We start from the raw sequence: 22,226 nt of genomic DNA on the forward strand, positions 1-22,226 counted from the left end.
AATATATCGTGAATCATGGTGTGTGTGTTTGTGTGCTATGCAAAAATCACAATGTGGGGGAAACCGTGAAGCCAGCCAATGGTTCTCTGGATTCTTGCAACCGATCGCAAGAGTAAGGTAAATGTAAAGGGACCCCTGACCATTAGGTCCAGTCGTGGCTGACTCTGGGGTTGCGGCGCTCATCTCGCTTTATTGGCCGAGGGAGCTGGCGTACAGCTTCCGGGTCATGTGGCCAGCATGACTAAGCCACTTCTGGCAAACCAGAGCAGCGCACAGAAACGCCGTTTACCTTCCCACCAGAGCGGTACCTATTTATCTACTTGCACTTTGACATGCTTTCGAACTGCTAGGTTGGCAGTAGCAGGGACCAAGCAATGGGAGCTCACCCTGTCACGGGAATTCAAACCGCCGACCTTCTGATCGGCAAGTCCTAGGCTCAGTGGTTTAACCCACAGCGCCACCCATGTCCCAGTCGCAAGAGTAGGCACCAGCAAAAATCACAGTGCATGGAAAAACATGGAGCCAGTGCCTCTCCATAGTTCCATCTTTATTTCAGACATTGTGATGCTGTCATACCTCGGAAGTTGAACGGAATCCGTTCCAGAAGTCCATTTGACTTCCGAAACGTTCGGAAACCAAAGCACGGCTTCTGATTGGCTGCAGGAAGTTCCTGCAGCCAATCAGAAGCCGCAGAACGTTCCGCTTCCAAAAGAACGTTCAAAAACTGGAACACTCCCTTCCAGTTTTCGATCGTTCGGGAGCTGGAACGTACGACTCCCAAGGCATTTGGGAGCCGAGGTACGACTGTATATCGGTATATCACAATGTTTAGCTGACGATGCATCACGATGTTGAAAACCAGTTATCATCCAGCCCTTGCCCCTTGCTCCGATGCATTTTCCTTGCAAAGTAGGGATTTGTATCATTTAAACTACTTGGGCACATGAGAACGAATAGAGCTTTCTGTATATCCGAGAGCTAAATTCAGGGATTCATTTTTCATAAGAATGACTTGAATCCTTGCTCATGAGACCGGAGTACTTTGATGAAGACTGAACGCCTTTTAATAATTCACCAGCCAGGCACACAAATTCATAATTCATCAGATGATTAACACCCCTTTGAATGGCTTACTCTCATTGACTTCCAACATCCCCAGGGTTGCAGGTTAGATGCCACAAAGACTTCACACCATGGTAGGACTCCCACTGATGTGAGTGGACTTAAGGAGATCAGACAACTTGGCAATGTAACACATGCAAGTATTCAAAGTCAATGCAGAAGTCTCCTTGAGTTCGGTGCCTTCGTTCTGCGATGTTTCATTTTTCATACAGTCCACAATGTTCATATAAGTTTAACTCTGATCGGACCTTTATAAAAGCAAACGCTTTTTTTAACCAATGATTTTTTTATTAGTTTTCCAAATTTTAAACAAATTAATTCAAATTTAACACCAGTTTAAAAATTGACTTTCCATCCCCCTTCCAAGATGCTTCTTTTCCCTCCCTTGCTGCTCACAGTAAAATACTTAATTTCTAATATTTTCCCATCCGTTCATATTTCCATTAACTGCGCATGTTCAGTTCCTGTTTAGACATTTACCCGACCATTTTTCCAATTAGTGAAATAGAATTAATCTTCCTTTATTGATGCATATGAATCATGAATCATCATTTTAAATCGTATTTCCTCTAATACAGCTTTATCATCCTGTCTTTATGCGTTCGCAAAAAAGCAAATGCTTTTATGTTTACTGGCTAGTCCACAAATAGAACCAAGAAATAAAACGATTTACTTGAAAAGAACTTGCATGCATCCAAGTTTAAATGCTTGACAAAGCATCAGTTCACATACAGAGAAGCTAGTACACACTTCCCCTCCTTGTATTACTAAAAGTAATGTTGTGACATGACTTCTCCTCGCAAGCAAGTTTTCCTCCCTGTTTTTTTGTTTTAAAGTAGAAAAGAATTTTATTTCAGATTTGAGGAACACAGTCATCTTTACTTCAGTTATCAGACACAGCATTCAGACTGTGCCTGTAAACTGGATCAGTAGACAGTCTGGTATAAAAATTGGTAATGCAATTAAATGTTCAGAGGCAATTTCCAATTCTATCTAGTCACCGTCAGTGCAGATAAGAGGGATGGAATATTATTTATAATACCTGAAATTCAAGCACACCACTGTACTGAGTAGAGGTATCAATATCCATTAGGCACTTTCCAAGGTGAAAAACAACAACAAGATTAGGCAAACATTTCTAGTAATGGAACAGAGAGTGGTTTGGCCAGTGGTTATAATAATCATAATATTTATTTTTTAAAAAAAAACAACAACACAGCAAAATAGAAGAAAACCCAAAATGGTATAAGCCAATATTTGTTGGGGAATCCCAGTGTGTTTAAAGCACAAATCGATTCCTCAGGAAAGTAACTTGAACAGTTTTTATAATTTAAAGAAATATGTTTCTCAGACAGACATAATGATGAATGCATATACAATCAATTAAAAAATAATCAAAATCTACCCCAAATTCTATTGTTGCATGAAAACAACTAATGCCCATATTACTTCCTCTTTAATATAACTAATAGAACAGATATATTCAAGACAGGAGTGCCTGGCGTGCTCTGGTCCATGGAGTCACGAAGAATCGGACATGACTAAACAACTAAACAACAACAACATATTCAAACATCTATGCAACCTTAAGGAAAAGGCTGCTTCTGTCCTTTGTTTTACAAAAAGCTTTTTCTTCCCCATCCCTTCAAATTGCATTTTGTCTCCCAAAATTGACTGTGTTCATTGTAACATGAGCCTACTGTATAAAACAGTGGCCACTTTATGTTCGGCTTAGTATTGATTTGTGTGCTATATACCCAACATGGAGCAAAGACAGGGGCAGGATGGAGCCTAGAAAGGACACGGAACCCTATAGTATCAACCGTGGGAAGGGAGAAGAGTACACTGGGGAATTCACAAAATACTTTTATTGTGAGCCTCCTTAAATCAAGAAGAAAAAACCTCTGTGTCTTCTCAGGTGTAATGGACAAAACAAGGATGTTGGATCATATATAAGCACAAGGGGACGGCATAATCCAGGCCCACAAAGTCTTTGATGAGCTATAAAGGCTCGGCTCTGCAAGCTACAAATGCTTAGCTCTGTCATTATGAAAAGCGACATGACTTCAAATGAGCAAACACATCCACTGTGGGGGTAATAGGAGCATGCAGCTACCGATATTGCGCTAATTGGAAAGCAATTCCAGCTACTGGAGCATGCAAGGCGCTCGGAAACTACACTGGGAGACAGAGAGAAACCTGCCTCACGCTTCTAAGGGATCCTGGAATTGGGGCAAGAAAACAAACCCAGAAGCTGTGATATGAGTATATCCCTGGTGTGATCACTTACTGTCACTGGGTGAACTCGTTCCCAGCCTGCGCCCCGTTTTTATCACCTAAGACTTTAGCTTAAACATATCCATTCCATAACCGCTGGATGGGATGGACTTAACTCAGCTGGTATGTACAAAACACTTCAGTATTCCTTGGGTACCAGCTGCCAAATCTAACTTCTCAGCCTATTTGTTACATGAATTGCCTGGCAGGGACCATTATCTGAGCATCTTCAAATGATTAATTACCCAGTAGAGTCTAAATACTAGCATAGCTGAAGTTATCCTTCTTCAGCAAGGTTTGGGGCGGGTGGGCAACTGATGAATATTTGCCTCTGGAACTTGAGTTCTCTAGACTTCACTGTGTTGCCTTTTGTTCTCATTCTCTCCAGGGCCATTGGTGAATGCATAACCCAAAACCTGAGTCGCAAAGGAAATTGCAGTAGAATGACAATGCTCCAGTTCTGCTTCTGTCACACATTGCAGCCCCACCACTCAAATCCAGTACATTCCACATTCCTTCCAGGCAATTTACTTGTACACTCCCAGTATCCCTATGGCATCAAGGTCATTGAGATTATGTTATTAGGAAAGCTGCAAAACTCCAGACGGCCAGGAGCTGTCCCTGGTGCTGAAACCCAGTGCTGAAAGCACATCCTGGGAATCTTGCTTATTATGCCTACCTGCAGAGCGTGATGGAGCAATACGCCAGGCTTTCTCTTGACCATCAAGAGCTGGGAGGGACACATGGACTCCAAAGGAATATTCTATCTCCTTGTCTAATTTTTGTTCTTCCGTTCTCCTCCACAGGTGTACACACGCTACGGAAAGTGCTACACATTCAACTCAGGTCAGCCTGACAAGCCACCACGCATCACCAATAAGGGAGGAACGGGGAACGGCTTGGAGATCATGTTGGACATTCAGCAAGATGAGTATCTTCCTGTCTGGGGAGAGACAGGTAAGAGTTACTCCTGGCTTCCCTGACTCTACATTGACTCCTCCCTTATCCATATTTTCCTTTGTGCCACATGACGATTTCTCCTCTTCTGCTGATGCCTCATCTTCTCAGACCTCTGCCTCCCGCACCTATCCCTCTTGATGCGTCCTCCCAGAAGTACCCCACCCTTTGCTCCAGCTTCCCGTTGATCACTCCACATTCTGCCTCCTTGCCCCGTTCCTCAACCCAGTGGGTCTCTCTCTGCTTCGTTGCTTTTCTAGACCTGCGCCGACTCCTTAAACCCACACCGCACTTTCCCTCCTCCCTTCCTTTCAGTCACTCCCCCCCCCATTTGTGTCCTATGTGTCTCACCATGGCAACCAGCTGATCATAGCTAGGGAAGGCGATGCCTCTTATCTACAAATAGCACATTGTTCTTTGTAGGGGGAATACGTTGTCAAGGCTACGGTGAGGTGGGGTGGGAAGTGAAGCCTGAATCCCAGGTCAAAGGTCACCATGGATCCCACGGGAGGAGCTTTCTGGGTCCTTGGCTGGGCCTTGATTTCAATAAAGCGGGGTGTTCAAGCACAACCCTCTCTGGGAATCTTTCCCTTTGACTTGGAAGACCTTTTCCCCAGCTAATGAATGGGTCGGTTTTAGGTGCAGCTAAGAAATGTTCTGGGAAGATTTACTTTTATCTGTATTACTTTATGCATTCCTGGACTCAGCCTTGCTTTTTTTAAAAAAAAATGAAGTGGGGAGGACTGATTTCTGGTTTAAGTCTCCAGATTATTCTGGCTCCGATCACATAAAGCTAAAAATGTACCGTATTTTTCGCTCTATAAAGGATGCACCGGACCATAGGACGCACCGGACCATAGGAGGAGGAGAACAGGGGGGAAAAATTATCCCCCTCTCTGCTCAGCGCCCCTTCAGCGAAGCGGCAGGAGAAACGGAGCCCCTTCCATTTCTTCTCCCGCTTCACTGAAGGGGTGCTGCACACAGAGGGAAAACTGTGCAGCGCCTCTCCAGCGAAGCAAGAGGGGTCGGTGTGCACCTACCCCTCTCGCTCTCCCTCTGCGCTTCGGAGGCTTCGCGTTGCTATCGCTGAAGCCAAGGAGCCTGCATTTGCTCCATAAGACGCACACAAATTTCCCCTTAATTTTTAAAGGGGGAAAAGTGTGTCTTATAGAGCGAAAAATACGGTAGTTGGTATTGATTGATGCAGGGGGTGGGCTGTGAATCAGACAGGGGGGTATTTTCCCTCTTTGGTCCCCATGTATCTCCCTATTGATGCAAGTTAAGGGGAAGTGCCTTCGCTTTCTGGCTCTGAGCTTGAGCCCTGCTGTGATCACCTGAGCCCCCTTTTCTACTCTCCATCTCTCTGTTCTGCAGATGAGACCTCATTTGAAGCTGGGATTAAGGTGCAGATCCACAGCCAGGATGAGCCACCCTGCATTGACCAGCTGGGATTTGGGGTGGCACCTGGATTTCAGACGTTTGTCTCTTGCCAGGAACAGCGGGTAAGTTGTGAACATTCCCTCCCCTTTCAACCAGCCTCAGATATCTGTACTAGCACACCCCCAAGGTCTAGGCAGCAGGAGAGTAGATTCCATAGCTGTCAACTTACAGATTTGAAAATAAGGGACCAGCAGCCTCGAAAATAAGGGATCAGCCTCGAAAAGAAGGGATTTTCAGAGCACAGGTATGTTCAACTTCTGAGCCCCTCCGAGCCAAAGGCAGAAAGCCCAGCCAGCAGCCAAACGAAGCCTTAAGAGGTGGTTCCCACAGCGCAGCAACCCGGCAAAGGGGATGCAGCAAGGAAAACCACCGTCACCTCTCCGCTGGGAAGCGCTGAGCAAAGGCGAGTCCCCAGGCAACGTGGCCAATTTGATCGGCACAAGGCATGCAAGCTCCACCCCCAGTCGTTCTTAGACTCCTTATTGGGTAAGCAACGCAGGCAAGCAACACAGTTGGAGCCTCCCTCCTCCCTGGCTGGCAGGGAGGGAGGGAAAGGAGCTGCTTCCTTTGAAACCCGGGAAATTTAAGCGACATCATCAATAAGGGACAGCTGTGGGACACAGTGCTGAGATAAGGGACTTTCCTGCCAAATAAGGGACGGTTGACAGCTATGGTAGAATCCCCTCTTCTTTTTCTTGCTGATGACAAAGACAACAGCAGTATTGAATGGATAGTTTAGAGCCAAAAAAACTCCGGAAAGTGAAATCTAGTACAGTCATACCTTGGAAGTCGAACGGAATCCGTTCTGGAAGTCTGTTCAACTTCCAAAATGTTCAGAAACCAAAGTGCGGCTTCTGATTGGCTGCAGGAAGCTCCTGCAGCCAATCAGAAAGCCATGGAAGCCCTGTTGGACATTCGGCTTCCAAAAATAGCTCGCAAACCGGAACAGTCACTTCTGGGTTTGCAGAGTTCGGGAGCCAAAACGTTCGAGAACTAAGCTGTTTGAAAACCAAAGTACAACTGTACTCATTTCATTTATGAATTGCTCCTCATTCATCAGCCGAAAGCAATTTACAATATAATAAAAACATATAGAGAAGTAGTTACAATTGCAAACACAAAAATGCGCTCACGCACAGAGAGCTTAGAATAACAATAGCACATGCACAAAGTTAATTCACATCTAATACAGGTACCAAGTAGGAGAAATAGAATCATATTGTTGAATAGAATTCGAAGTGTTGGTTCTGACCTTTAAAGCCCTAAACGGCCTCGGCCCAGTATACCTGAAGGAGCATCTCAACCCACATCACTCAGCCCAGACATTGAGGTCCAGCTCTGAGGGTCTTCTGCTGGTTTCCTCACTGCAAGAAGTGAGGTTACAGGGAACCAGACAGAGGGCCTTCTCGGTAGTGGCGCCTGCCCTGTGGAATACCCTCCCATCAGATGTCAAGGAAATAAGCAGCTATCTGACTTTTAGAAGACATCTGAAGGCAGCCCTGTTTAGGGAGGTTTTGAATGTTTGATGTTTTGTCTTGATTTTACTAGTCTGCTGAGAACCTCCCGGAGTGGCTGGGGAAAATAATATAATAAAACTTCTTCTTCTTCTTCTTCTTCTTCTTCTTCTTCTTATTATTATTATTATTATTATTATTATTATAGAGCTGGAAGGGACCCTAAGGATCATCTAGTCCAACCCCCTGCAATGCAGGAATATGCAGCTTGCCCCATATAGGGATTGAACCTGCAATCCTGGCGTTATCAGCACCACGCTCTAACCGACTGAGCTATCAAGCTTGGTCATGCCAAGTACTGGAAGTCCAAAAGGACTTTGGTGTCAAGGAAGTGCCAGCAAATGGTTTGTGCCAGTAAGCTGGTAGCAAGGACTTCTGACTTCTACCCTTCCCTGCATGTGAACATCCTCAGTATAAGCCTACATATTCATTGCTGTGTTTTATTATTGCCCCTGTGTTGTAAGGATGCTGCTTTCAGAAGCACTTTTGTTGAGAAATGGGTATATAATTATTCTTTAAAATGCGTAACATAAATAAATAAACCATCCTTTTAACATCAAAGTTTGGGGAGGGCGAAAGGCTCTAAAAGGATAGATTCTAAGCACTCTTCCACGGTCAAGTAGTGAATCACAATCATCAGCATGAATAGAGCAGTTTGGTGAGTTATTAATTTCAGCTGGAATATTTAATAACGAAAACTCAGCGGGAGATAATAGAAACTAGGAGGAAATATGTGCTTGAAGACATTGTGGATGTCTTGGGGGGGGGTTGTGTGTGTGTGTTTAAAGCAAAACACAGAATGCAAACAGACTTTTTAGAGAATGCAGACTTTTTATTTACTTTTTAAAACGTTTTTCTGTACCACTTTTCCAGCCCTCTCCAAAGTGTTTGCAGCAATAAGTATTGCAATATTACATGACCAAATCCCTTCCAGTCTCCAAAAACACAATGCAAGGGGAATATGTCACATTAGGGAAGAGGCTAGAGTAGAACCTTTCTCCCTGACACTTGCTTACTTGCAAGTACCGTATTTTTCGCTCTATAAGACACACCAGACCACAAGGCGCACCTAGTTTTTGGAGGAGGAAAACAAGAAAAAAAATATTCTGAATCTCAGAAGCCAGAACAGCAAGAGGGATCGCTGCGCAGTGAAAGCAGCAATCCCTCTTGCTGTTCTGGCTTCTGGGATAGCTGCGCAGCCTGCATTCGCTCCATAAGACGCACACGCATTTCCCCTTACTTTTTAGGAGGGAAAAAGTGAGTCTTATAGAGCAAAAAATACAGCCAGTTGGCATAGCCACTAGAGCAGGGGTCAGCAAGATTTACCTTGCCTGGGGCGGTTCACTCTAGAGGATCCCTCCGTGGGCCAGAGCGTGCACACCTGCAATTTCTGGCGTCTGCGTCTGCGCAGACGCAATTTCCAGCACCATGGAAGCGAGTCCCCATGCCATGTTGCACCAGTTTAGCGCAGCGCGTGGGGACTTGCCGAGCAGGCAGCTTGGTTTGGGGGCAACTCGTGGGCCAGTTAAATGACCCCCATGGGCCGCTAGTGGCCCATGGGCCTTAGCTTGCCGTCCCCTGGCCTAGAGGGTTCGGCTTTGAGCATATTGCTACCTCTCAGCCCAACTTAACTTCACAAGATAAAGAAATGGGGAGAGATCCATTTATGCTAACCTGAGTTCTTTGGGTGAAGAGCAGGATAAAGATGCCACCTGAATAAATAACATGAAAATGAAATATCTGCCCACTGCTTTTCAACCTGTCTGAACTAGCATTTCCACTTTCAAAGAGTTTGTGATCACGGGAGAGGATTCAAACATGAGATCTCCCTCCTGTAATCCTGTGTTACAGTAATAGGAGGGTTGTAACATGTGCCTTTTTGTTCTAGCTTGAATCAGCTCTGGCACAGTGTGATATCTTCTTGTCAGAGCAAGAATTGTGATAGGCTGTATTTTTTGGCATCTGGCCTTGTGCTGTTCACATGGCCCTTGCATTCATCCCACACTGGTTTCCTGCCTGTCGACATTGCAGGCGCAATTGTGGAGCCAAGGCAGCGGATGCAGTCCTGTAAGGCAGTCTTACTAGGCAGATATGGTTGGAATACAAGTTCCATTGGTCCCAGCCACTAGGGACTTGGCCCTCCAGATGTTTTGGGACTACAACTCCCATCATCCCTAGATAACAGAACCAAGGATGGTGGGAATTGTAGTCCCAAACATCTGGAGGGCCAAGTTTGGCCATGCCTGCACTAGGGCAAATAGACCTGGGTGATGGGAACTGTAGTCCATGTTGACCACTCTTCCTCTGTGAAAGTGGGAGAGGAAGGACGAGGTCTGATGAGGCCCTGCTGAAGCACTGTGGCCCAAACACAGCCCTTCTCCTTCTCTAGGAAAGGGTAGTGAGATAGAGTGGTACCTCGGGTTAAGTACTTAATTCGTTCCAGAGGTCCGTTCTTAACCTGAAACTGTTCTTAACCTGAAGCACCACTTTAGCTAAGGGGGCCTCCTGCTGCCGCCGCGCCGCCGGAGCCCGATTTCTGTTCTCATCCTGAAGCAAAGTTCTTAACCTGAGGTAATATTTCTGGGTTAGTGGAGTCTGTAACCTGAAGCGTGTGTAACCTGAAGCGTATGTAACCCGAGGTACCACTGTAGTGCCAATCTCAGCTTCTCTTCGCCCATTCTCCATGCAGCTCATCTACCTTCCTCCACCTTGGGGTGACTGCAAGTCGGTGACCATGGAATCCGAATTCTACGATACCTACAGCATTGCAGCCTGCCGCATCGACTGTGAGACCCGCTACTTGGTGGAGAACTGCAACTGCCGCATGGTGCACATGCCTGGTAAGATGGAGGGTCGAAGCCAGTGGCAGAGCAAAGAGTGGAGGCCACAACAATTGCACAGACAGAGAGATTTAAAACAAGCCTTTTGGAGGATACTTTGAAAGATCAGGATTCCCCTGCTTACCTACGAGAGTATAGTTCCTCGTGAACAGGCAGACTGGTCTGGTGGTGCTCTGGCATACCATGTTGTGGCGATCACACAGGGCACCCGGACGTTTGACAGCCTATTGACCCTGTGCCACCACCCTGTGTGATTGCTTTCTTCGCTGCCACCACCCCGTTTCTCACGGGGACACACGGAGTCCACACAGTTGTTAACATTAACAAATAATCAAGTTTATTTTTAAATGCAGGAACAAGCTTATGGTTACAGTTAATTTTTCTTGGCAGTTTCTTAATCTTAGTTCCTAACAACTTCAAACTGATTATTCCCAACTTTCTATCTGACTCCACCTAACAATTCCTCTCACTCTCTCACAATACAACTCTACCAACCCACACCTAATCCTCCCTCTTCCTTCTTCAACTCCCAAACCTCAACAAACTTTCAAAACCTCCCACTCTAACTTTTACTCCTCCCCTTGCATTCTAACTGGCCAATCACATCACACACTCATTTAACCCTTTCCTTATGACCCATCCTAGGAGGCAAACACCACACATGTGTACTTGTGAGTTAGCACAGTGGCGTAGCAGGGAGGGCACAGGGGTGGTGGCCCGGGGCGCAAAATTCTTAAGGGTGCCACCCACGCTACACCACTGGTCTGCAGCAGTCCTGAAGGTGCCGCGAAACTGGGAGGGAGGTGACTCTCTTTCCTGGCCCTGTAATGCACAGAGCAAGCGTTTCCGAGCACAATTCTTTTTTTTTTAATTATGTTTATTAAAATTTTCAAAAGAGAATATAAAAGAAAAACAGAAAAGAAAAAAAGAAAAAGAAAGAAAAAAGAAAAGAAGAAGAAAAAACAACAGTTAAAAAAGTTTACCTTAATTACACTCCATACCCAATTTCCTTGACTTCCCCACACCTGCCCTTCTTGTATTCCAATTCCAATTTTTAGCTCAGCAATTTTTATCCCCCCCACTTTACCTTATTTCCTCTAATTCAATTATCTTAAACAAATTTTAACTTCTAAACCTCTATCTTTATATTTCAAAACTTATTCTTAACATACTTTCCCTAAATTCCTCCATCAATTTAATTAACCTATTTAAACTTAAAAATCTCAGTCTTTATAATCCAACACTTATTCTTGACAATCTTTTGCTAAGGTCGGCCCTAAATCTCTCCCCAAATTCCCCATTTTTATGTTAGTGGCAAAAACCAACTTAATTAAAACAGAATTATATTTTTACACCCTTTGGATTCCCGAAGCCCTACCCCCCCCCCCTTTCCCGGTTTTGATCCCCAACCAAAGTCCATCAGTCCATCCAAAATCAGCCTGGCGATCTCACATCTGAGGCACTTAACCCTCTCTCAATTTCTCTCTGCCGGTTTTCTTGATAGTCCTTTATTTTAAATTCCGAATCTCGAAGAGGCTCTGTTCCAATAAGGTCCATATTTCTTCCAGCCAGACCTCCATATTTAACAATGGAGCCAAAATCTTGTTTCTTACTTCTCATAAGTCCAAATGTCCCAAAGGCTCCAAATTCTGCATTGGCCATATTTATATTCCATATGTCTTCAGATCCCCATAAAAGGAGATCTCTCCAATTTCCATTCTTCACTTCCAACCAAACTTTCATCGTCATGTTCTTATTTTCCATTATTTCCAACTTAACAGGCCTCTGGCTCTCTTTAGTCATCTGCAACATCCCAGCGCCTCCTTCTTTCTCATGTTCCTGTTTAAACGCCTCCATAAATGACTCAGACTCTTTCTCCTGTTTGGCTATAAGGATTTTTGGATCAGCAACAACACTTCCCTGTTCATCTGCAGGAGCTTGAATCATATCCTTTCCAGGTTCAGCAATTTTGTTTACTGTTCCCTTCATTGTTATTACAATCATAGTCAAAACATTTGTCTGCTCCTGTAGATTTCCCAAGAGACGAAAGGTCTTTTCCAGTTCAGCCAGTATTTTTCCACTTACAGCCATTTTTGTAATGTCCTGAACCCCCTCTAGAGGGATTCTAGTTACTTAATGACAAATTAACCTTTTCTTCTTTATTTTTAACAATTTGTTACCAAATTGTATCAAATGTAACCAGCAAAGACAGCAGAGACACAGTTCTCCTTTTTTTCCAACTTTGACAGCTAGTTTGACAGCTGTCAAAATCTATAAACCTCTTCCGCAGGCTCTCTCCCCGATCACTCCCGGGTTTGGGGGGAGGGGTGAATTCCGTTCTCTTATCCTCCAGCACAGTCACTTAAATTGGCCCAATATAAAGTTAATTGCTCTTTTCCACAAAAAGAAAGGCATTCACACAACCTTAGTGATAAAATCCTTGCTTTACGATGTTTACAAGGCGGGTAGGCTGACTTCCTTTTAAGCACCTTGCCCAATCTTGCCGAATTCCCAGAAATAAATTTCCCTTTTAAGTCCAATTACCGTGTTACTCACGGGTCGTTACTTTTAATCCAAATGTTCAAAAGAAGAAGTTAGCGCTCTCCATCCATGGCATGCGGCTTCACTCAGCAGGGGAAGCAATCAAACTCTCAGCACCACGCCACTCCCGTCCCCCGTTCCGAAGCCTTTAAAAAGGCTTCTTTGCGGGTCGGGGGCGCGCAAATGGTGCCCACCGAGTCACCAGGTCCACAGGCTTCAGCGCCTGTGGTTTCTAAGGGTCCCCGCGTCGCCGCCGCGGCAGGACCCGACCCCTGTTGAGCAGATTCCCTCCGGAGCTCGGAGGGAATCCGCCATTAGACGATGGCGCCAACCCGGAAGTCGCCCGAGCACAATTCAAAGTGTTGGTGCTGACCTTGAAAGCCCTAAACACCCTCGGCCCAGTATACCTGAAGGAGTGTCTCCACCCCCATCGTTCAGCCCGGACACTGAAGTCCAGCTCCAAAGGCCTTCTGGCAGTTCCCTCCCTGCGAGAAGTGAGGGCATTGCTTCCCGAATTGTTGAATATTTTCAAGCCTTTGCAAAATCAAAGTTTTTGGTGCTGCTGAAAATGTTTATGAAAAGGGGCTCCCTTCTTTTGGTTCAAGCTTAATTATAACTATTATAGCTGTTCCCTAATTGCAGCCACTCCCATTCTGTATACTGAGTGCATCCTTTAACACAACCCAGCGCTCCCTCAACCAGCCCACCTTGGTCTGTATTCAATCTGTCCTGTTAAGCAGAAATCCTTGTCAAGGGATGCAATTAGCATAATAAATATGAATTAATTATTCCAGTCAGTTGCATCTCCTGGGGAGAAGAGGGCAGGCAGAATAATAGTGCAGATGTATGGGGAGAGAGAGAGGGAAGAGTTGTTGTTTTTTCCAAAGGAAGGCTGATCCTGTCAAATGGTATTCAGACTTCTGGAGAAGGAGATGGAATCAGGATTTGAGAGACAGCAGCAGAGACTTATATCCAGCTTTGCTTATGTAATGAATGCTTTGGTTTTTGTTTTGTTTTTTAGTTCGGTTTCCCCCCCCTTTTTTTCCTTTATCAGGTCTCTGTCTTACAAGGTCTCTGAGAACCCTGAATGCAACCAGAGATACAAAGGAAATGTACAGTCATACCTCGGGTTACAGCCGCTTCAGGTTGCATTTTTTTGGGTTGCGGACCACCGAAACCCAGAAGTACCGGAACAGGTTACTTCTGGGTTTCAGCGATCACGCATGCGCAGAAGCGCCGAATCGCAACCCGCGTGTGTGCAGACATGCAGACGCAGGTTGCGAACATTGCGGGTTGCGAACATGCATCCCGCATGGATCACGTTCGCAACCCGAGTGTCCACTGTCCCTTTTAGGACTATGTTTTCACTAACTGTACTGTGTTTTGCTTGCCACACGGCCCGATTCACACACAGCACTAAGCCAAACCTAGCCAGACAGAACAAGTGTGAGGATCCCCAGAGTGAAAATCATGGCTGCTTTGCTCCTCGGTTCTGCTGTTGCCACTGCACAATCCAAGACCAAGCCATGGTTTGGCTTAATATTACGTGCAAACCCAGACTCACGGTTTGTATGACTCCCAAGTCCCAACAAACCATGAGCTGTATCCAAGGTTTATTCTTGATTTCCCGCTTGTGGTTTGTTCACATATAGTGCTAAGCCAAACCATGACAAGCTCTGGGTAGTGTGGCAGCAACAGGACCATGGGAGGAGTGAAGTGGACTTAATTTTTGCTAATTCAAGCCACACTCTTGGCTTGGCTTAGTGTTGATGTGAACAAGGCCACTCTGTGGGCAGGACTTAACAAAGGCTTCAGCAGTTTTTACAGATATGATTCCTAAGGAATTCAGCTTTTGACTCTTTCCCCCAATGGGGAAAATCCCCTCTCCCCACACATAGAAAGCTAGCATGTCAAGGGAAAAGGCTCAGCCCCACCCTTCCTTCTGACTTGCTGTATTTCTATCTGCAGGGGATGATCTCCACACAGGAATTAGGAATGATACCAGCCTTTAACCACAAAAGATTACAGTCATACCTCATGTTACGTCCGCTTCATGTTACGTTCTTTCACGTTACATCCCGCGGTGACCCCGAAGTACCGGAAAGGGTTACTTCCAGGTTTCGCCACTTGCGCATGCGCAGAAGCGCAAAATGACGTCGCGCCCATGCGCAGAAGCGGTGAATCGCAACCCGCGCATGCACAGACGCGCCGCTGCAGGTTGCGTTCTTTTCATGTTGTGAACAGGCCTCCGGAACGGATCCCGTTCACAACCAGAGGTCCCACTGTAATGAGGAATATAAGATGTTCCAGCTGAGTCAGAGCTCAGCTTCTTAAGAGGGGGCAGGGAGCTGAAATGTCCTTCCCTCGCTGTGTAGGAGACACTTCTGCATCGAAAAGCCACTAGAGAAAACCATGGAGCTTATCTACCTTGCATGCAAAGGCATAGCAAGGTTAATCATCTGGGCAGCTCAACCAGGGAAATGCCAGCTCTAAAAAGATGCCGTCGGCTTCCTTAGCAGTGAAAGCGGACAGAACAAAGGAGAGAGGTGGGGGACGCAGCATCTCTTGGAGTTTAAGGATCGCCTGGTGCAGAGAAGCCACAACCCCTTTATCACAAAACTGCAGCAATTTAAACATGCAGGTTGTCCCCTCATCTTTCAATTCACCTTAATGGGTAGAATGAGGAGTCCCATTTGCACTCATGCAAAGCAGGGAGATGTGTGGGCTTTGCAGAACATTGCAAATTCCCCTCCCTGGTTAAATTTCACTACTTGTGAATGCAGGAGGTCAGAATAGAGTCTGACCTTTAAAGCCCTAAACGGCCTCGGTCCTGTATACCTGAAGGAGCGTCTCCACCCCCATCGTTCAGCCCGGACACTGAGATCCAGCGCCGAGGGCCTTCTGGCGGTTCCCTCATTGCGAGAAGTGAGGCTACAGGGAACCAGACAGAGGGCCTTCTCGGTAGTGGCGCCCGCCCTGTGGAACGCCCTCCCATCAGATGTCAAAGAGATAAATAATTACCTGACATTCAGAAGACATCTTAAGGCAGCCCTGTTCAGGGAAGTTTTTAATATGTAACGCTGTACTGTTTTTAGCACTGATTGGGAGCCGCCCAGAGTGGCTGGGGAAACTCAGCCAGATGGGCGGGGTATAAATAATAAATTATTATTATTATTATTATTATTATTATTATTATTATTATTATTATTATTAACTTTGTGGTGTGATTTGCTTGCTTTTCTGTTTCCCTGCAGGTGACGCTCCCTACTGCACCCCTGAGCAATACAAGGAGTGTGCAGACCCCGCTCTTGGTAAGCAGATGGGCGGCATATCAATAATAAAAATATGATGATGGTGTCTATGTGGACATAGACATGGGGTAACAGTGCCCCTGAAGGACCAGGTGCGCAGCCTGGGAGTCATTTTGGACTCACAGCTGTCCATGGAGGCGCAAGTCAATTCTGTGTCCAGGGCAGCTGTCTACCAGCTCCATCTGGTACGCAGGCTGAGACCCTACCTGCCTGCAGACTGTCTCGCCAGACTGGTGCATGCTCTAGTTATCCTCCGCTAGGACTACTGCAATGCACACTATGTGGGGCTACCTTTGAAAGTGACTTGGAAACTACAACTAATCCAGAATGCATCAGCTAGACTGGTGGCTGGGAGTGGCTGCCGAGACCACATAACACCGCTTCTGAAAGACCTACGTTGGCTCCCAGAACGTTTCTGAGCACACTTCAAAGTGTTGGTGCTGACCTTTAAAGCCCTAAATGACCTCGGCCCAGTATACCTGAAGGAGCGTCTCCACCCCCATCGTTCAGCCCGGAAACTATGGTCCAGCACTGAGGGCCTTCTGGTGGTTCCCTCCCTGTGAGAAGTGAGGTTACAACAAGGAACCAGGCAGAGGGCCTTCTGGATAGTGGTGCCTGCCCTGTAGAACACCCTCCCATCAGATGTCAAGGAAATAAACAACTACCGGTATCTGACTTTTAGAAGACATCTGAAGGCAGCCCTGTTTAGGGAAGGTTTGAATGTTTGATGTTTTATCATGTTTTTAATATTCTGTTGGGAGCCACCCAGAGTGGTTGGGGAAATGAATGAATGAATGAATAATACCTGTCCCTGGTTGGAAGACCCTTAGAGTCACATAGATGGACCCTTTCAGATTCTAAAGGAAGAGCTTAACGGAAGTGCAGTAATCCCTATCTCTTTCCCCAAATCCCTCTTGTTTCAAACTGACATCTGCTTCTCCTTCCCTGTTCCCACAGACTTCTTGGTGGAGAAGGACAACGACTACTGTGTGTGTGAGATGCCTTGCAATGTCACCCGCTATGGCAAGGAGCTCTCCATGGTCAAGATTCCCAGTAAGGCATCAGCCAAGTACCTGGCCAAGAAATACAACAAGAGCGAGCAGTACATTGGGTGAGTGCTGCTGCCTGCCTCAGCCGCAGACCGCCTGTCGAATCCGCTAGCCATCATTATTTCTGCACCCTGCGCTCAAGCAAGGGAGGTCAAGCCCAAACAGCAAGCTTGGGGCATTGCCGAGTACTTAGGAGATATGGGGCACAGACCCATGATGCAAATTTCCTGGTGCAAACTTACCGTATTTTTTGCTCTATAAGACTCACTTTTTCCCTCCTAAAAAGTAAGGGGAAATGTGTGTGCTTCTTATGGAGTGAATGCAGGCTGTACAGCTATCACAGAAGCCAGAATAGCAAGAGGGATTGCTGCTTTCACTGTGCAGCGATCCCTCTTGTTGTTCTGGCTTCTGAGATTCAGAATATTTTTTTTTCTTGTTTTCCTCCTCCAAAAAATAGGTGCGTCTTGTGGTCTGGTGCGTCTTATAGAGCGAAAAAATACGGGTGCAAATTTGGGTCTCTGGAGAAGTTACAAAGGTGGGAATCCCCAAAGCGCTGTGTTTTGCAGCATGCCCAACAGCCCTGAAAGCAAAGTTTTGTTTGCCATGGAGGAATTTTTTAAAAGGCCATTTCAGTCAAGCCACACCTAGCTCCCCAACATGTGTGGCATCAGATGAGGGGCAGGTGAAGATACAGCTGCCTGCCAAAATAAGGGTTTCCAGACCATAACCCTCCAAAGCATGGGTAGGCAAACTAAGGCCTGGGGGCCGGATCCAGCCCAGTCGCCTTCTAAATCCAGCCCGCGGACGGTCCAGGAATCAGCATGTTTTTACATGAGTAGAATGTGCCCTTTTATTTAAAATGCATCTCTGGGTTGTTTGTGGGGCCTGCCTGGTGTTTTTACATGAGTAGAATGTGTGCTTTTATTTAAAATGCACCTCTGGGTTATTTGTGGGGCATAGGAATTCATTCACTTTTTCCCCCTTCAAAATATAGTCTGGGCCCCCACAAGGTCTGAGGGACAGTGGACCGGCCCCCAGCTGCAAAAAGTTTGCTGGCCCCTGCTCCAAAGCCTCTCTGCCTTAGTCCTTACAGTCTAATTTCAATCTGTGTGACGTCAAAATGGCCCGGGAGGGTTAGGGGGGAATCTAAGGATATGGTCCACCAGCTGGAAAGGTAATCCTATCCTGTCCTACAGAGGGTCTCTGTTTCCTGAAGGCTGAGCGCCTCAGGTTGGTACCAGCTACATCCCTAAATCTTGGGTCCGGGCAGGTAAGTGTCCATGATGGTGCTAGGCATTACTTATAAGGCTGGTTGAGGGTAGATACTTTGGTCACTGCCAGGCAGACGCTTGTTTTAGAAGCTTGTAATCACTTCGCTTCCTCCCATACAGGGAGAACATCCTGGTACTGGACATTTTCTTTGAAGCTCTGAACTATGAGACCATTGAACAGAAAAAAGCATACGAAGTGGCTGGACTTCTGGGTGAGATTATCTTCTTCTTTTGAGGGTGGGGACAGCAACGGATGCACACCTCCTTATTTCTCTTACTCCTTTGGGGTGACTTTGGTGCCTGTCTATAGTCCTCAAAATGCACATGTAATCGGAGCTTGCCATTCTACAGTTTCTACAACAACCCAAGTGCAGAATGCCAGAATGGGGGAATCCCAACGTTCCCTTTCCACCTCCAAGTAAATTTACAATGCTTAAGTCTGCTCCATTAATGGAGGCTGGTCCATTAGGGCAACTGGGCACTGCCCCACCAACCTCAGTCTCCCCCCAGCCGCCGCCACCCCACATACCTGTCTTTCTTACTTACATACAGCCCAGAGAGTGGCATTGCCAAGGAGATTCCTCCTCCTAAGTCTTGGTGTCGCCCCATTGTGGAACTCAACAGGGAGCAGGAGGGGACCAAACTAGAATTATTTCGTTCAGTCTGTCATGGGCTCAGACTCTGCCTACTGTCTGGGCTTCCCACTTTCCTCCCTACCAGGCTAGTGGGCACCAGCCACCCACATTTAAGGCTGCAAATATAGGTGTTAGCAATCGCCTGGTGACATCAGAAACGAGTGGAGAAGGAGGGTGGCAAACTACGATTGCCAAAGTGTGGTTTGAACAAGACTCGGCCGGTGGATGGAGCCAAGCATGGCTTTTGACTTTTTTAGCGAGTGGGGCCTTGCCATTTGGGGAAAAGCAGGAGAGGTTTGGACAAACCTGGGGCACATGTTGGCATGTCAGAGAACAATCCAATGGACCAGGCTGGGGAGTTCAGCAGAAATATTTAAAACAGGCTCATTTGAGAGGAATGGCAGGAGATATACAGTCATACCTCAGGTTACAGATGCTTCAGGTTGTGTTTTTTCAGGTTACAGACCACCGAAACCCGAAAGTACCGGAACGGGTTACTTCCAGGTTTCGGCGGTTGCACATGCGCAGAAGCACTATATCGCGCTTTGTGCATGCAGAGAAGTGCCAAATCACAACCCGTGCGTGCGCAGACGCACAGCTGCGGGTTGCGAACATGCATTTGCAACCCGAGCATCCATCCAAACACCTGATTTATTCTGCAAAGTATCTGATAAATACCAATCCTAAGGCAGGCAAGTCAAGTAAAATGTCAGACAATTGGCATCCCTCTCTCCAGACCACAGTACTGTGGCCCATGTTTCATTAGCCCCAAAATGGAAAACGAGCCAAGTCCCATCTAAAGAAGAATGGCAATTTAAACTGATGGAAGATGTGCTGCTTGCGGACCTAACATATAGAATAAGAGAACAAGAAGAACATACGTTTAAAGAAGAAGATTGGAAAATGTTTATTGAATATATGGGGGGAAATGTGTATATTTGAAAACATGGGCAGCATTAAGTTAAAATCAACAGTTTTGATGGATGTAATAATGGAATACTGAATGGTTTAGTTTATTTAAAATATGCGGGGATTTATGTTATGCAAAAGGGACGCGGGTGGTGCTGTGGGTTAAACCACAGAGCCTAGGACTTGCCGATCAGAAGGTCGGCGGTTCAAGCTCCCTGCTCCTGCCAACCTAGCAGTTCAAAGTGCAAGTAGATAAATAGGTACCGCTCTGGCGGGAAGGTAAACGGCGTTTCTGTGCACTGCTCTGGTTCGCCAGAAGCGATTTAATCATGCTGGCCACATGACCCGGAAGCTGTACGCCGGCTCCCTCGGCCAATAAAGTGAGATGAGTGCCGCAACCACAGAGTCGGCCACGACTGGACCCAATGGTCAAGGGTCCCTTTACCTTTATGTTATGCAAAATGAACCATGGAAAGAGAAGAAGGGATGTCATTGATACTTTAAGGTTGTTTAAATGAATATTCTAAAATGTAAAACAGAAAATTTAATAAAAATTATGGGGGGAGGGGAAATCCTCTCTCCAGACCACATTGGGCTTCTTAAACCACCATGTCCCTGCCAACCTCCCCTGCCAGCATAGATTGGACCAACCAAGTCTGGAGAGCTGAGTGTTGAGATTAGGGAACCAGAGAAATGTGCCCCAATCTCAGTACCTGATTATTGCTCCCCTCTCCTCTTGCCTGCAGGTGACATCGGGGGACAGATGGGGCTGTTCATTGGAGCCAGCCTGTTAACTGTGCTGGAGCTATTTGACTACGCCTACGAAGTGAGTTTGGCTCCCTGGAGCATGATGGGGAACGGGGTACAGATCTGCTTACCGTCTAGAGAATCATTTCAAAGGCACACAAAGCCTTTCCACTGCTAGAACAAGGCCTGGATGGGAGACTATGGGAGGTGCTCTGAGCTCTTAGGGAGGTGGAAAGTGGTCTAAATCTAATGATGTGTTGTGGCAGTAGGAAAATGCCCCTTCCTCACAGTTGCAAATGCATCTTTATTTGGGGTTCTCAGTCGTCTAAGCTAAGGCAGTCTTGCAGGGCTACCTACCCGTTGCAGCCTGAAAACCACATTCCCCCTTGGCCAATCCTCTGGGGGCCGAATGCCAGCAATGGGCATGGTCAGAAATAGGTGTGGCCAGCCACGCACTCACGCACATGCTCACACACAATTGAGCTGACCCATGCAGATCAGCTAAGGAGAGAGGATGGTCGGCTCCTCTCCATACATCAAACAAGGAATCTGATGATCAGGGAGGAAGAAGAGTTTGAAGAGTTTGGATTTGATATCCCGCTTTATCACTACCCAAAGGAGTCTCAAAGCGGCTAACATTCTCCTTTCCCTTCCTCCCCCACAACAAACACTCTGTGAGGTGAGTGGGGCTGAGAGACTTCAGAGAAGTGTGACTAGCCCAAGATCTCCCAGCAGCTGCATGTGGAGGAGCGGAGACGCGAACCCAGTTCCCCAGATTACAAATCTACCACTCTTAACCACTACACCACACAATTGAGGGTTAGCTACCGCTGCATTATAGCGTCTCCCAGCAAGGTTCTCCCAGCACCAAGATGCTGATGGTCCCAATCTTTGCCTCCTTTACCGTTGTGCAGACATGCTCATAGCAGCTAATGGAGCACCCTCACCTTCCCTCCATTTTCCTCTCTGCTGCTCTGAGGCACCAGCCACAGTCTTAAGCGACAAAACGGTATGGCCGTTTTGCAAATGGTTTACATGAAACCGACAGCCTTCCTCCTCACTTCCATCTCTAGATTATCAAGTTCCGCTTCTTTCGCCGCGGCAAATGCCAGAAGAAACACAAAAGCAACAACAGCGACAAAGGGGTAGCCCTGAGTCTGGATGATGTGAAACGCCACGTGAGTGTCTAAGCTATTTGCCACATTGCGCCGTGCATTCCCATGTCACGTGACATCGCTCCCCCTACCCCACCCCACCCCGCCCCCTCCATTTACACTAGCAACGTAACTTATTATATCATGCTCATGCCACTTTAACTGTCCCAATTAACCACAACGAATTTTGGGACTTGCAGTTTGGAGAAGCGCCTGCCACTTCTTTACAAAGGATCCCTTACCAGCACCACACAGACACATAGGGACGCGGGTGGCGCTGTGGGCTATACCACTGAGCCTCTTGGGCTTCCCCATCAGAAGGTCAGCAGTTAAAAACCCCGCGATGGGGTGAGCTCTCATTGCTCTTTCCCAGCTCCTGCCAACCTAGCAGTTCTAAAGCACACCAGTGCAAGCAGATAAATAGGTACTGCTTTGGCGGGAAGGTAAACAGCATTTCCG

At 46.5% G+C, this 22,226-nt stretch overlaps 1 protein-coding gene across 4 annotated transcripts in view; it reads left to right on the plus strand.

The window, feature by feature from the left end:
* ASIC1 (acid sensing ion channel subunit 1) overlaps positions 1-22,226 on the plus strand; it is a 222,407-nt gene that overhangs the window by 198,561 nt on the left and 1,620 nt on the right. For all 4 annotated transcript variants that reach the window (XM_053375081.1, XM_053375082.1, XM_053375078.1 and 1 more), the window contains 8 exons: positions 4,206-4,356; positions 5,731-5,858; positions 10,000-10,150; positions 15,946-16,002; positions 16,960-17,113; positions 18,443-18,534; positions 20,613-20,692; positions 21,687-21,791. In XM_053375081.1, the coding sequence (XP_053231056.1) occupies positions 4,206-4,356; positions 5,731-5,858; positions 10,000-10,150; positions 15,946-16,002; positions 16,960-17,113; positions 18,443-18,534; positions 20,613-20,692; positions 21,687-21,791 (918 nt within the window). The remainder of the gene's footprint in view (positions 1-4,205; positions 4,357-5,730; positions 5,859-9,999; positions 10,151-15,945; positions 16,003-16,959; positions 17,114-18,442; positions 18,535-20,612; positions 20,693-21,686; positions 21,792-22,226) is intronic.

The sequence above is a fragment of the Podarcis raffonei genome, chromosome 2 (assembly GCF_027172205.1).
Source record: "Podarcis raffonei isolate rPodRaf1 chromosome 2, rPodRaf1.pri, whole genome shotgun sequence".
NCBI lineage: Eukaryota > Metazoa > Chordata > Lepidosauria > Squamata > Lacertidae > Podarcis > Podarcis raffonei.